Source organism: Drosophila gunungcola, chromosome 3R (genome assembly GCF_025200985.1).
Source record: "Drosophila gunungcola strain Sukarami chromosome 3R, Dgunungcola_SK_2, whole genome shotgun sequence".
Lineage (NCBI taxonomy): Eukaryota > Metazoa > Arthropoda > Insecta > Diptera > Drosophilidae > Drosophila > Drosophila gunungcola.
This window is the reverse complement of record NC_069139.1, coordinates 5,125,379-5,141,995: the sequence shown is the minus strand read 5'-3', so window position 1 is coordinate 5,141,995 and position 16,617 is coordinate 5,125,379. Positions and strand designations below refer to the sequence as shown.

General features: G+C 43.6%; 1 protein-coding gene across 3 annotated transcripts in view; it reads left to right on the top strand.

Annotated features, from left to right (window-relative positions):
- Positions 1-16,617, top strand: part of LOC128263860 (GATA-binding factor C) — a 38,750-nt gene that overhangs the window by 6,450 nt on the left and 15,683 nt on the right. For 2 of the 3 annotated variants that reach the window (XM_052999190.1, XM_052999147.1), the window contains exons 3-5: positions 7,992-8,278; positions 8,976-9,798; positions 16,066-16,211. In XM_052999190.1, the coding sequence (XP_052855150.1) occupies positions 7,992-8,278; positions 8,976-9,798; positions 16,066-16,211 (1,256 nt within the window). The remainder of the gene's footprint in view (positions 1-7,991; positions 8,279-8,975; positions 9,799-16,065; positions 16,212-16,617) is intronic. The other variant, XM_052999229.1, reaches the window with a different exon arrangement.

The following is a 16,617-nucleotide window of genomic DNA, read 5'->3' as shown; positions in this document are numbered from 1 at the left end:
CGTACGATCCATTGAGCGGCAAAGTTGAAGCGCTGTTTTGCGTTATTATATTGCCCGTTGCATTGACAGTGGCCGGTCATTCATTCCACCGCACATGTTGCTGCTGTGCTGTTGCTGTTGCTGTTGCTGCTGTATTGCTGCTGCTGCTTTACTGCTGCTGCTGCTGTTGCTGCTGGCGCGATGTTTTAATTAGTCGTGGCACAGCAAACTGTCTTTGCTTAATTAAATGACATAATTATAAGAATGTGCTGGGGCTGGCAGGCTGAACCCAGCCTACGCCAAAATGCCACATGCAACACGTGATGTTGCTGTCGTTGACATTGCCTTGCGATGCTTCAATTAATTTGCACTCCAGCAACAGTTGTTGCTGTTCTGCTCTCTGGCTGTTTTGCATGCCGCAGAGCCAAAGGTGCCGCCACATTGTCCATTGTCCGTTGCAGCAGTAACAGCAACAGCAACAGCAACAGCAAACAGCTACAACGAGCAACTGCAGCAGCAATAGCAACAGAAACGGCAACAGCAACATTCCCATTGGCAACACGTTTCGCATTCTAATTTGACGTTCGCCGGACGGCGGCTAGTTTGCCTAGTGTGAACAGCTGTCCTTCAATCACTATCAATGTCGCCTGATGTTGCCGTGTTGCCGTTGCCGTGTTGCTGTTGCTGCTGCTGCTGCTGCTGCTGCTGCTGCTGCATCAATCTGGCCAAGATGGCGACTGCCAGTTTTGCTCCTTTAAAGCTCGCCGCCTGCTTCTGGCGAACTGGGCCGGAAGTCTTTGCTGCCGAGAAGCCTGGGCCTGTCATTTGTCAGCCGCGATTTCCAGGAACGCGACAATCTTAATACACATACATGCGATATATGTATATATATATATATATATATATATATCTAGAGGAATACGAATATGCCTTGTGATGTGGCATCATCAATAAGACGGCTACCGGGCCTCGTTATTAATTTGTTAAATCAAAAAGCAGCTACACGTCGATTTATATCAGCAGGCGAGACAAAAGCTTACGCACGGCAGCAACATGTTGCTGTTGCTGCTGTTGTTGTGATTTGTCTAACACAGCGAGCGGTCAGTGTTGGCCATACAAAGAGCCCCGGCCAGCAGCATTCATTAATTTTGCAGCAGCCGGCGCAGAAGCATCAGCAGCAGCAGCAACAGCAACAGGAGTTGCAGATGCACAAGCCAGCAGCAACATGTTGCCGGTTTGGTCTTCGAGCTCCCTCGGCACGATTTGTGAATGCAATTACAATATTGAATATTAGCGCATTGTTGCTGCCCCCGCTGTCAATGCAACAGCAATAGCAGCAGCAACAGCAGCAACAGCAACTGCAACAACTGCAACAACGACAGCGGCAACATTTGTGTGCTGCTGCTGATAAATTGCGGCTAATACATTTGTGCAGCCGTGTTTGGCTTGTGGTCCCATTGCAGTGTCAAGTTTACAAATGACTTTTGCGACATTTGCCTGTGCCGATCTTTAGCGCTGATCTCGCCGGATAACCAAATCAAACCCGAATGCTGGGGCTTATTAATCAGACAGCGAGTCATTGTACTCCCCGGCAAATTGCTTCCTAGAATGGCAACTTAAACTATCAATATAGAACAATCTTACCGAGAACTCGGCTAGCCGCCATCGGACCACCTGTAATGGGCTCTAACAAATGACGCCTCTCTAATTAACATTTGTCAATGTTTGCCAGCTCGTTGAGCAGTCGAAATTTGTGCGGCAAACCAGTTTGCGAGGTCCCAAGCCCCCCGCCTCGAAAACCAAAATGACAATAAAAAGAACTCGACAGAATCCACTCCGTTCGGATCACAGAAATATGTGTCGCAAGAGACGCCGCCAAAAATTTGTTGGCAATGCGCGTGCAGCATTCAAGATCGCAAGGAGCAACATCACGATTTTCGCTTCGTTTGCAGCCTTTTTTGGGAGCCCCCCCAAAATACTGTTTAGCATAATTTTTAGCCAAGCCATCCTCTCATCGCCCATCGCCCATCGCCCATCGCCATCATCTTTTGTTGGCGGCGCGTGTGTTTAATAAAATATTTTATTAATATGCGAATATGCCAGCAGTGGACACAGCAGCAGCATCAGCAGCAGCAGCAACTTGGATACCTCTTGTATCCCAGAGTCGAGGTCGCATCAATTGAATTTCTCAAGCTCTTGGGCTTATGAATTTATGCAACGTTTTGCCCGCTTCACTTTTTTGTTTTTGTTTTTGTTGCCTCTTCGACCCATTGTCTTTGTGTGGCTGGGCCCTTTGTTGTGATAAATGTCAACGCGTTCTTATTTATGACATGTGAAGCAGCGCCCGCTGGTGGTCCAATCCCGGCCAGAAACGGAAAAATCGCCGGGAACAAAACATAACAGCAGCAGGAACAGCAACAGCCAACTTGTCAGCGAGCAACTGCAAAACACTTCGCGCGCGATCACTTCAAACGCTGCCTTTGAGTGACCAAATTTGGTTTTGTCATATAAAAACTTGTCAATTTTAATGATTTCGCTGACGCTTCGAACTGTCATAAGTGCGCCCGTAGGTATTTTCTGGACAGGATTCGCATTCACATTCGCATTCGCATTGGCGCATCCTTTTCGGGGTGTCCGCTCATTAGCCGAAAGCCGGCGAAAAAGCCAAACTGTCAAGCTGACTTCTTGACTGAATGACTGACTGACTGTTTGACTGAATGAATGAGTGACAGGCTGGAGTTGCATTTGCATAAGTTGCAGTTAAAGTTGGCATTGCGTGGCCAGGATTCCAGTTCAATGCACGCGCCTTTTTGTGCCGCTGCAGCCGCATTATTAGCATTTTGGTTGTATGTATTTTTTTTTGTTTTGTTTCCCAGTTCCCATTTCATTTCACCCACCACCAAATGCAACTGCAAATGGCCACAAAAATGGCGCACTTCAGAGCCAAAGCCAGAGCCAGAGCCAGCCCGAGCAACTCCCATTGCCGCGCTTGTTGTTGTCAACGTGTTTTCCCCATTTTCCTGTGGCAACCACATTGTGGCACGTATGCAAAAGCTGGGCATACGGCCACGTAATTCACACGTTGCCCCAAACAAGCTGGTTAACTGGTTAGCCGCTCTCATTCTCATTCACATTCTCATTGTTTTGTAATTATTATTTTTATTTTTGGAGAGAAATTGCCGTCTCTGCCCGGGTAATACGTCAATTATAAAGCAATTAATAACTCAGAGAATTCCTCAAACTGAAAAAAGAAAAATATGTATTTTCCAGGGCGGTGCGTTGTGCAACGGCATAACTTACAAGAAGCCGCTGCCGGTGCTCCAGCTACTTGAGTTATTAAACGCATTATCATAAATACAATTGACAAGTTATGACTAATGATAAGCTGGCATGCAACGCTGATCCAGGGGGCTGCAAATAAAGTGTTAATAATATAGATGGCAGCGGCAGTGCAGTTTGCGCTTAATAATGCAGCCTGCCTCTGTCAGTCATTCAGTCAGTTTGCCAGTCAGTCAGCCAGTCAGTCAGTCATTCAGTCAGTTTACCAGTCAGTCATTCAGCCAGTCCTTCGGGCACTCTTCCAGTCATTCAGTCAGTCACTGGGAGTCACGCAACTGCAGAAAGCAAAGAAATAATTAAAACAAACAAGCGCGCAAAATGCTAAGCAGTCGAGAGACCCAAGTTTCAGCTTCATTTTCAGCTTCAACTTTAGCTACTGTTGGAGGTGCACCAAAAAAATATGGGTTATAGCTCAGGAAGCACTGCAAGAAAATCCAAACCATTTATTTATATATTTTTACTATATACAATTTATGAGTGCTTTTAGTTGGGTTTTTAAACTAATTAATGCGATAACACTCAAATTAAATTGTTAAATCAATTTTGACCTATAAATTTATTTAACAGTTTTTCTTCTATAATAGCAATGCTTTTAATTATATTTACTTAAAATAAATGGCCCATTACGTCACCACTTAAACCTAATATGCAATAAATTCGTTTTGTTGTCATTTGAGAATGGCTTATATAAATTTTTATAAATTTCCTGATTGTAATTTAAATAATCAAATAATTTTGGCTTAAAATACTTCTTAAGGATCATTTAAAAACTTAAACTAAATATTCAGAAATTTCATGTTGCCTTATATTAAAAATGTAACTAAAATATTTCGCAGTAAGCTAATACATTTTCAAAAATTTGGTAATTGCAATTTTAATACGACAACAATTTGAGTTCAAAATATTTCATAATGCTCATTTCTAATTTACATTATTGTGGAATTAGTCATTAAATAGTTGTATTTATATTTTCCTGTGCACAACTATAACTATCAAGGTGTCTTCGAGCGGCTAAAACTGACCTACCTGCTGAGCTCTCGATCTCGCTGGCGGTGGTGGCTGAAACTGGAATCCGTTATAGTTTATGGCCCGTTGTTGGTTGTTGCTGGTTGTTGTTGCTGCTGTTGCTGCTGCTGCCACTGCTGCATGCTTAAACAATTTCCAATTTTGGAGCAGGTGTAACAGCGCCGCCAAGAGAGACACTTGACCGCATTTTGGAGCCACGCGCCTACAACAGCAACAAAAGCAACAGCAACAGCAACAACGCATCGCATCGCATCACATCAAATCGCCCGTTGAGCAGGTGAAAAGAAAAGTCCTTGTTTCTTGAGGGTAGCTCTGGCTATAAATTAAGCCACCGCCTGCAGACGTTTTGAAACATCAAGGGGTCAGGAAGGATTCCCTAGTCCTCGTCCTCGTCCTCATTCTCGTCCTTGTCCTTTCGCATGATTGATTGTTGGCCTTTGGTGGCAGGAAGCAGCTGAATCAACTGAATCAACTGAATCAACTGAATCGGCTGAAATCCACTAATCGACCAGCACTGACATCTCACATAAGTTCGTTGGAAAAACGGTTAGAGAGTCTCGTTTCACTCATTTGCGGATTTGATTTCCATCGATTGATAACACAACGCCCAGCATCTCGCACCCCTAATCCAATCCTTTTGCCTCGTTTTTTGGTGTGAATTTAATTTACCAGTGACTGAGAGAGCTGAAAATCCTTTTTTGGCCTTATCAAGATGGGTTTTGCCACCCTGCTTTTGCATTGCCTTTGCTTTGCTTTGTCCTTTCACATTGAAATTCAAATGTTGCGAGATGGCCGAGAAATGATAACTTGGTCCGGCAGCTGATGCATTTTACTAATTGAAGCCATTTCATCTCTGTTTTTTTTTTTGGGGAATGGCGGGGGGGGACTTCACCTGTTTGGTGACTGTCTTCTGTCATCTTCAAATGTCCAACACGTCCGGCTAAGTGCACATTCAGAAACCGGCCTACGTTTATATATATGTATATACTCGTTCCCGTACTCGTACTTGTACATTAATTATGTCATTCACGTCGTCGTCAAGCGTCAGCTTCGATTGCAATTAAAAGGCGCTTTAAGCCGGGTTTTCGGATTTTGGTTTTCGGATTTTGGTTTTCGGGCCTGGCTTAGATGGACAGGCGCTGAGAGCGTTGAGCGCTGTCAAACGCTTTTAAAACGCCATAGAAATGTCCAAGTTAACAGAGAGCCAGGAGAACGGGGCTAAAAGAAAGAGAGCGGCGGCTTTTGGCGCTTTGATCTGTCAGCTTGAAGAAATCAAGCGCAGACCAAAAAGTTTCAAAATGTTGTTTTTTAACCGCTTTTGTTGTTGCTGTGTAGAACGTGTCAGCCAGGCTTGCCTTCTTTTTTTGTTTTTGTTTTTGCTTACTTTATTTTTATTATTTTTTTTTTTGCCTGGAGACGAGCAAGGGCAGCGTTTTTCCACCAGCACGAGCTTTGCATACCGCCAGCAACAACAACAACAACAACAGCAACATCAGCAGCAGCAAAAAAATGTCGTTCTTTTTGTTTCAAGTTTGCAACTTTAATTGCTGTGTACTCAGCTTGATTTATTAGCGAATTGTTTTATACGACCAGCGCACAGCTAAGGAACAACAACAAACAAGTAAAAAACGACTTAGCCAAAAGTGAGTCATATATATATATAGTACATACTGCGGGATTAACATTAACAGCCCGCTGATATCGCCAACACCATCGGCTGGCAAATTGAAAGTTTCGCCATGCCAATTAAAGAACGCATCGGACATTGATTTGGCAACGGGCTGAAAGATGCAACCATACCGACCATATAATTTAGCATGACCAATGGTATTATTTCCCCCGATCTTGGCAAATTATATACGAGCCATACCGATGACGACTTCATATACTTGTAAAATATATGGGGGTTCCTTTCATTGGTTTTGTCTTTGGCGCAAAAGTGTGAAGTCTGCACAGCAGATCGTGAAAAGCAATAACCACATTTGATTGAGGCATTGCACTGTATTGTTCGTTGTACTGGGAATATTCCTCCACAAAGACGAGATATCAAAACCCTGTTGCAGGTTCTGCCATGGTGATGCTCCTGCTTCTGATGCTGCTGCAGCAGCTAATTTCTATAATCAGGCACACGTACATATAATATCGCCACTAAAGCACTATTATTAGGATAATCAAATGGATATTATCGCAGCCAGCGATCCGGTCAAAGCAGCGACCCCAACGATCCATCGATCGTGTTTGGTTTTTGTTGCTATATACCGAAGGCTGAATACTCTTGTTAGAAGTGGTCAAATTAAGGCTCTTCTAGAGAAAATAATAGCCAAGAGGGTTTAAGGTTTAAATGGAAATGTTTTCTATAATTTTGCCCATATTTTAATTCAATAGTAGTTGTTTCTTAATACATTAATTTCATAATTTTGTGTTATCGCAGCGTACGAATTTTCCTACTTAATTAGGCAAGACTTAGTCTTTTATTTTCACTATAAATATTATCTTCAAGATTATACTTATTTTTAATGGCCTGACAGCAGAGTATTCTGAATTCTTCCATTCAAACTTTATTATAAGTTTCCTTTACGCTATTCCTTTTTGACTCTTGTCTTGATTTGGCCTAATCCATCTCGGCGTGCAATGAACTGACCTACTGTTGGCCAACCAGCTTCGACTGCTGTTTCTGCTGTTGCCGCCGATGCTGCTGCATAATCAAAAATAATTTCACATACAAACAAGCCCCGAGGGCCAGCAAGTTGCGACTCTTTGGGGAGCTGCAGCCAATATTAATGATAATAATAAGAATAAGTGCGCCCCGAACAATTGCCGAACAACGTGCCTGCCTGCCCCCTTTGGTAGTCCCCCCAAACCCCAACCCCAACCCCAGTCCCCATCCCTCTGCAAAACTCGAAAAACACCCGCTGCGAGGATATGGGGATCTGTCGGATCCGTCGATCGACTGCGGATCGACTGCGGATCGACTGGGGATCGACTGGGGATAGGATCGATGGAGTAACCGGCAGCATTGGCGCACATAAATCTCACTTGGTGTCTGCTAAATTATACACTGCCAGACATTTAGGCTACACTTTTGGCCCCGCAACACAAAAGCCGAGGTGAGCCGGCCCGAGCCGTTGATCGATCTTTTTAGCTCTGGGACAAAAGTTTAACGCGATTGTTTATGATACAAATTAAACAATTTATGACAATGCAGAAGTCCCAGTCGCAGTTGCCTTTATACCCTCCTTTTTTTCGCCAGCTCTCTATGGTCTTGGCCATATGCAAAGTTGGCCCGAAGGCCGCAAGCAATGAATGGTGGTTCGTTTTGCGTTCCACGGCGGTTGAGTGTTCCGAGGTTCTGAGGCGGCTCTTTCTCGCTCTCTTTTTTTTTTTTTGTTTAGCTGACTCTGGTGTTTCATAAATTATAACGCAGCTTTTCCGCAAATTTGCGCGGCAGCCACAGAGGAAAATAAGAGAAACAACAACAGAGTATAACGTCATTTATTACGAATTTTGATCGCTTCTGGTGGCGGCTTAGTCGGTTAATCTTCGTTATAAATTTGGGCCATAATTGATTTAATGCAGCATTTAACTTGATGCGACGCGCAGCGAGAGTTTATTAAATTCGTAACCCCTTTTTTCTTGCCTCCTTGCAGCATCCCGCATGCCCTCCACCCATGCCACGCCCCAAGTGTGCCGGCCCCACTTCCACACCCCGCTGAGTCCCTGGCTGACCAGCGAGCACAAGTCCTTCGCCCCCGCCAGCGCCTGGAGCATGGGCCAGTTCGCCTGCCCCCAGGAGCCGCAGGTGGAGCACAAGCTGGGCCAGATGGGCCAGAGCCACCAGACGACGGCCGCCGGCCAGCACTCGTTCCCCTTCCCGCCGACGCCGCCAAAGGACTCCACGCCCGATTCCGTGCAAACCGGTCCATCCGAGTATCAGGTGAGTGCATTCATGGGGTTTATCGATTATTTCGATCAAGTTTAGTCTCGAAGAAAACCTTGTTTGCTAAAAAACATTTATCAATAGTAAATTGTAGCGATAGTCAATTGCTGAGGTATTTTGATGTCATAATATTTTCATATCAAAAATATCAACACAAGTTAGAATTAGCAGGATACAAATTATGAGTAATTTAAAATCGTCGATTATTTCGATTAATGTTAGTTGGAGCAGTAGTTTCTCAATAAGAATACTGCAGTTTTTACAGTTTGACTACTTAACGTTTATAATTACTTCCATATTTTTTTTATATTTATAAACGACTTGTTAAGCAAAAATACATTTATGTATGGTAAATTGTAACAGAATAATCGCAGAGTTACTTTCTTATTAGTAGTCGACAAAGAGAAATAAAAATTAAATTTTTCTTATAAGCAAACAATACAGGTAGCAGGGTATAAATTAGCTACGGTTCTTAATATTCGCAAATGAATATTTTAAATTAATTATTTAAATGGATCATTAAAGTTAAAGACAATTCAAGATGTTGATAAAAATCGAATCTTAATGACATCTCTCAAAATGCTTACTAATTGAGGGTATAAAATGTAAGCCACAAACTAAAATTCTTTGGCATTTGCCCAGTATTTCGGGGCCTGTTTAACAAGCTAACTGACTTAATCCCACATTTTTGCAGGCCGTGATGAACGCGTTTATGCACCAGCAGGCCACGGGCTCTACCTCACTGACGGACGCCAGCTGTGCGCTGGACATCAAGCCGTCGATCCAGAACGGCAGTGCGAGCGGATCCTCCGGCAGCGGCGCCACCCACACGTCGGCGCCCAAGCAGCGCGAAGGTACTACCAGCACCACTAATTCCAGCTCCAACTCCACCAGCAGCAGTCAGCAGCAGCAGCAGCAGCAACAGCAGCAGCAGCAACAGCAACAGCAGCAGCAGACTAACAGCAACAGCAACACCAACGCCAGCAGCAACACATCCGCCTCGTCCGCCGCAGCAGCAGCTTCTTTGTCCGCCGCCGCTGCAGCCGCCTCCGCAGCGAGTCAATCCTCGAACGGATTGTTCGACGGCACGGCGCAGGCGTACAGCAGCGGGGGGAGTGGCAATGGGGGCGGCAGCGGTGGCTACGACGGCTCCTATGCCTCGTACCACCATGCGGCGGCGCACCATCAAGCGGCGGCGGTAGCGGCGGCGAATATGTTCCAAAGTTCCTCGGTGGCGGCGGCTGCAGTGCGTCATAGTATGGCCGCGGCGCAGGCGCACCACCACCATCATCACCATCACAGTGGCCACCATCACAGTGGAGCCTCCTCGGGCATGCATGGCCTGGGTGGCTCGGTGGGCGGTGGCGGTGGGAGCGGCACCGCCGGCATGGGCAGCATGAGCGGCGGCAGCGGCGGCGGCGGCGGTGCGGGATCGCTGAGCGGCCACAGCGGCGGCGGCGGGAGCAACGCCGGACTGGACATCAAGCCCGTGCGGACCAAGCCGCGGACAAGTGCTGGTAAGCAAGACAAAAGCTTATAGACATTATGCGATCTCGGTGTGGGTGAATAATCATTGTTACTCGCCATCGATTGTTTAACCATTCGATTATGTTTATGTCAATGTTGTGTGCAATGAGACTGTTTACAAAGCTTCATTTATAATTTAATTATTACATTTGCAAACTGCGATCCATAAAAAAAAGTAATTGTGTGCCTAATATACGCTAGTATTTTCCTATCAAAATAATCGATTTATCAGAAAGTATTTCGTATATATTTTTTAAACTTTTATTAGCTCTACAAGAATTTCCTTAAATGCTAAAACAAAAGTAAAATAAAATAAAATCTGTAATTTATTTAAACAAAATGCATCGATAAACCAGTGCTTAATTTTTGTATAATCCAAAGATAACTTCTTTGTAAGCAGTCTCAACGTGAACCACTTATTGTTTAGTTTTCACTTTAGTTTGTAGTTATCATTTTGAAAACCCCCTTATGCCCTGACACCACCCCACCCACCCCGCTTACTTTGATTGCCATTGCTCTTTCACACGCTCACGTGGGAAGTACGAGTCCAAATCCGACTCACTCCGACACCGAACTGCTCATCACTTAACTCCTACCCTGGAAAGGGGGAAAGCCCCCATCCGACGAGCTACTAAAGCACTTGACATGTGCTCGGGAGCAGCATGCTGGCCACATTCCCGCCACTTGAGCATGTTTCCTGCCATCGCTGGCCGCGTAAAAATATGCAGAAAGATCCCAGGGCGAGGGCCCTTCCTTCTCCTCCTCCTTCTCCTCCTTCCATTGCGTATACGCGGTGTATTCGCGTTGCCATGAAATCAGCACATTACAATGACAACAACGGCAACAACAATAGCTGCAACTGCGGCAGCAACTTCAATGCTATTGTCAACGCTTTGCTCGGCTCCACTGGCTCATGATGTTGCTGCTGTTGCTGTTGTTGCTGTTGTGGTTGTTAATTACTTCATGTTGCTGCTGTTGCTGCTGCTGCTGTTTGAAAAGACCCACCACACAAACAAGCGCATACGAGCACATATTCATTCGCATTCGCTGCGGAAGTTGCAGGCTGCTGCACCTGCTTTAGCGTTGCGTTTTTGCATGGCCCGACAGCAGCAGCAACAACAGCAACAACAGCAGCAACAACGACATCTTTATAGCTGCCACTTGGGCCATGCGTGAGGGTCGGTGTGCTGCCACAGCCAACCCCCAAAAACAAGCAGCAAAACCAGCTAAGGAAAACCAGCTGGCCAAAGGCACACAACGGCAACATTAGTCACAGCAGCAATATTAGCCGTAGTAGCAATATTAGCCACAGCAGCAACTCTGTTACCTTCCGACTAAATTCTGTTAAGGGAAAAATATGTGAGCCAGCCAACTGCAACATTCTGCACTGCAGCAACTTTAGTTACAGCCGCAATTTACAAAAAAATTCATAATTTTCTTTATAAAGGGGAGGTAGATAAATAATACAAATACCCAGCAGCAACTTGTTTGAAGTTTGTTGGCTTAGAACACCATCTGAGCAACATATAAGCAACATAAGCATCCTTTAATTTCCAACCAAACTCTTTAGAGTTTAAATATAATAAAAATGCCAAGAAGTCCAGTATAAGTTGTCCAACAGCAACCTTTGGCCCAAGAGCAACTTTGTGGCACAGCAGCAACATATAAAGCACGGCAGCAACACCATCTGTTAGCGCCGTCTAACCTCTGTTAAGGGCAAATTGTTAGGCACTTGCCGCGCACTTTTCGCACCACTGCAATTGTTCGTTCGTTCGTTTGTTCGTTTGTTACAACACAAAGAGCACACCTTGCTTTCCAGCCGCACCCACCGAATGCAAATAGATTCGTAGCCCCTCGTATGAGCCATATAATCATGACTGTATAACAAGGCACAAATGAGGAAGCGGCTTCAAGAGAAATAAAAAAGAAAAACCAAAAAAAAAAGTACATGAAAAAGGGAGAAGTGGCCTGACAAAACGCTTGCAGATTTTATTTTATTTCATTCTCTTGGCCCGGCGACAGTTTTTTTTTTTTTTTTGGCCCGTCCTTTAGCCTGGCCTTAACTAACCAAGAAAACGAAATGAAGGACAAAAAAAAAACATTGTCTGCCTTCGTTAGTCTTGCGGCAGCATCTTGTTGCCTGTATTTATTTATCGTTTATCGCATCGCTGGCGATAAGTTTTTCGGGCGCAAGAACATGTGTTGTGGCCTTTGTGGCTCGTTGCCACTGCCACTGCGGCAGGAATTGCCAGGGAATTGGAATTGATTGGATGCCATTTGGGCTTTTGTCAGGTGAAAATAAAAAATGTTGTGAATGAGCTTTAAGTAATTGATATGGGTATGGACACTGGACACTGGATTCTGGATTCTGGATTCTGGGGATCCTCGATCCACGATCCTCGCCCATACCCTCACTTCACTCAATCAGGGCTTAAAGCCCCGAACAGCGGGCATTGTTCCTTTGTCCGCGCTTTGACAGCTGTGGCCTCAAAATGAGGCGCTTGCCATTTATTTGTGGCATGCACCCCCTAAGCCCCCCCCATCCCCTCTTCCTTCCCCTAACCCCACTGCAATGTGTAAGCCCTTTTTTGATCAGCCAGCGTGCCAATTATTCATACTAGGCGCATACGTTTCATTTCATCCCTGCCACTTTTGTTTCCAATTAAATTAATTTCTTGTTCTTCTTTTCGAATATTTTAAGCATTTTCATTTTGAAATTTGTTTAAAAAAATAAAAACAATATTAACAAGCAGCAACAACAACTATTTACTCACACACATCCATGTGTCTTTTGTCTTGCTCACCAAGTAATTGTCTCTATCTTTAACTATCCTCTAACCAGCCCATAAATCTGTATATTAATCCAAACAACTAATTAAAAGCAGAGATTCTCAGGATCTGTGCTGCCCACATGAAAAGTCAAGTCCAACAAATTAACGAGAAAAAGGTACAACACATAAATTCTAGACAATTATGGACCACTGACGCCAAATGTCAAATCAAGCAGCAACAGTTAGTTGGACCTTTAGACCCCGGACGAGAAGACTAAGAAGGCTAAGAAGGCTGCCAAATCAGGCCCTAAAAACAGGTTCAGTTTCGGTTTCAGTTTCAGTTTGGGTTTTGGTTTGGGTTCGGGTTTGAGTTCGGTTTTTTTTTGGGACCCAGAGAGACAATGTCACACCGTAAAAAACAAACGGAGACGAAGAAATACCAAAGTGTGCGCAAATTTCCAGGAAATTACAGCCAGATGACTGTGCCCGAGCCCATGGACCACAGAAGATGATGTAAGTTATGGTGGGGGGAGGGGTTGAGAGGTTGAGAGGTTGAGAGGTGGAAAACAGTTATAAGCAGGCTACTAAATCATAGGCCAACCTGCTACGTGTGTCTCTTTCTGGAAAATGAAAATAAAAATAATAATAAATAAAACAGAAGAGGGACAAGCCACAAGAGCGGAGGCAAATTGAAACCAAAACAAAGGCGAGGGAAAATCTAAAACAAATGCCTGATGGCCATAAAACACAGGTCCCAGGATCGCTATAAATAGAAGTCGAATCAAAAAGTAGTTAAACCCAAAGAATTCCCAGTGCGCGTGCGCAGCAGCCAACTTTGTTTTGGGATGCAACCCATATTGCCTTTCAATTTCGGCCAACTTGGCTGCCTTTTTGTGTTGTCAAATGTGGGCACGTAGGGTAAAAACATCATTAACACGTTTGATTTATTAACTGCCGAGTGGTTATTCCGATTGGAGGAGCAGCCCCACAACTTTCCGGGAAACTGAAAAACTCAACAGCAACCAAAAATAAGGAAATACTGCAACAATGGTGGGCCATCCACACTTAATGGCTTAATATGCAAGCAAAGGTTCCTTTTATGCTAAATGCATGGCCTTCCGTTGTTCTGCTTTATGACAAACTAATAAATGCATAAAGTTTTCAATTTTTCAACGGCTTCTGTTCGAGGTGCAAGCCGAAGACAGATGTGGCATAAATATGCATGACTGGGGCAGGTGAAAATTTATGACTAGGTACGCTCGAAAATAAGAGACACAGAGTGAAATTCGCTATTTCTCGTTGCTGCAGGGACAAACAAACTTTTCTCCTTGCCTTAATTTATGCAACTTTAATTCAGTGGGTGTTGCCCCACTGATTGGCGGCACTTTTACGCAGAAAAAAATACGAAGAAACAAAAGCACACGCCCAGCGGCAATTAAAAAGTGCCACAAAAAATCCACCAAAAATAAACCAAGGCAGAGCAAACTTGCGATTAAATGGAAACAAATGAACTGTTTATTTAACGCGCCTGGGGCAGTTTACCAAAAAAAAAAAAATAAACAAAAAAGTAAAAAGAGATTACTTGACCACATGCTGATGATGACGACGCGGGGAGTGGGGAAAACACGCAGAGCGTTTTATTTAATTTCTTTGAAAGCTCGAAAACAAAATGCCTGGCATGCCAGGAGACAGGACGCCACAGGACGCCAAAGGACACGTGTGACAATAGCTGCGTGAACTAAATCACGTGAAGCAACACAAGCCCCCCAAGAAAATGGGAAATAAAGCCCGGTTCTGTCATCAAAACGCAACTGGAATTCCCCTAATGGCATTTCAGCAGGCAAGCGCTTGACAAACGCACTTAATGCGAACCTTTTCTTAGTTTTTTTTTTTTTTTTTTTTTTTTTTTGGGTGTGCCTCTGGCCAGTGGCTAATATTCAATAAAAAGTTATGCTCATGTGGCCATGTAAAAAGGCTGGCTTAATTAATTACGCCAGCCCCAAAAAGTAGCGTTAAATCTCTCGGTTTTCTCTTTAGCATAGCTAATGGTTAGTAGTTCAGGGGGTTTCTAAGGGGGGGAGTGACTTTATGACTAAATTTCAATTTCAAAACAAGCGCACCAGCGCAAACAAAGACTGAAGCATTAAACACACAAAAACCGAAATAATGAAGCCCATTTAGTGGCGTCATTAAATGAGTTGAGGAAAAGTTGGGGGTGAACGACGAGCCCGCCAAAGAGAAAACTCTGAATGCCAAAGACAACTGTAATATGGAACGTTAATAACGCGTTACATTTGCAACTTCATCTCATTTCCCCCCTTAAGGGTCAAATCAACTCTGCTTACAAATTATGACTAAACTTATTCAAATGAGGCTGACTTACAGTTAGCCCTGGCCATAAAGTGCAAAAGAGAGGGCTGACTCCAGCTAGAAAGAGAGGGAGTCGGATGGAACTGCAGTCACTAGAACGAAGCCGCTGTCGCTGCTTAATTAAAATGTGTAAAGTCAGCAGAAAGAGAGGGCAACATGGCCCCGAGAAAGAGACGGGGCAATACAGCCGACCCCAGCGAATCCATCATTTCCGCTTCCATGCGTTTGCCCAGCAACCCAAAAAAAAATACAAAATACAAACTAACCAAGAAAAAACTAAGGGAAAAATACAGCACAACCAGCAATATACACACAAAAACAAAAGACATCAAAATGACTGAGAAACAGCTGAAAAATGTTGCCCTCTGCTGTTGCTGTTGTTGCTGCTGCTGTGCATCATGTTGTTGTCGCGCGCTTTGGGTTTACATTAACCCATACAAATGTGTGCGGAAAGACAGTGCCCCAAGAAAGTTCGCCCAGGAATGCGACACAGAAAGAAATAATAACTCATTTAAGGCATTTTACAGGTCACATTTTTCTTACCATTAAGTGTCTGCAACTTAAACTTTCATTACAGTCCAAGATTCCCAAAAATTTAAAGAAAAAAACAAAATTAAAAACAATTAATTTAAACAATTTGAAGTTTATAGTTAAATTTTAGAACTTGTATTTATGTTGTTACTAAATTAATTATTCAGAAAAAATAATAACTCACTTAAGCCATTTTTTCAGCTTCATTTTCCATACCATCAAGTGTCTGCAACTAAAACTTTTATTGCAGTCCAAGTTTTCTACAAGAAAGTTATCGAAAATAACAACCAAATGTATATAATTAAACTAAAAAGTTAAAACAATAAAACTTTTATGTATATTTTAATACGTATAAAGAATTTTGCCTAAACTCACTTAATTTATTATTAGTTTTAAAGGATACTATTATAAAAAAAGCTTCTACCTTGTGTATATTTCAAGAAAACTTGAACTGTAATTAACTTAACAACTCATAAATATGCCACATTAATAAATATTTTCTAAATGTTTTGTATCTTAACCTAAGCCTCTGAAAACTGTAAAACACCCCATTAAATATTTGCATATTTTGTGTAATTTTTGCAGAGGGACGCGAGTGTGTGAACTGCGGCGCCACATCGACGCCACTGTGGCGACGCGATGGAACGGGACACTATCTGTGCAACGCCTGTGGCCTGTACTATAAAATGAACGGCCAAAACCGACCGCTGATCAAGCCAAAGCGAAGACTGGTAAGCAAATGCTAGATATACAGATATATGCCATATATATAAACGACCCGCTGGGTTAAACATCCACACATTCGATCAAATTAACTAATAAATTCAGCAACTGTATTCGGGGGCGGGGGGGCGTTGTGAGTTCCTGGGAAATCGATGCACATGAGCATCAATCTCGGGCCACGTTTCTGTCGCCAAAGGCCATAAAAAGCAGCGTGAAAGTTCTCAAATGTCATAATACGATTCCGGGAACCAGAAACTCTTTACGTTTGTTTGTTGTTTTGCCTTAGTCTCTTGATTGGAGCTGGGAAAAATGCTTTCGATTTGGATGCTGGCCTGGCCTGGCCTGGCCGATAACGATCGAGGTGCATCATCATTATCACTTAGCGCACTAAAAACAGCAGCAGCAGTCGAGTAT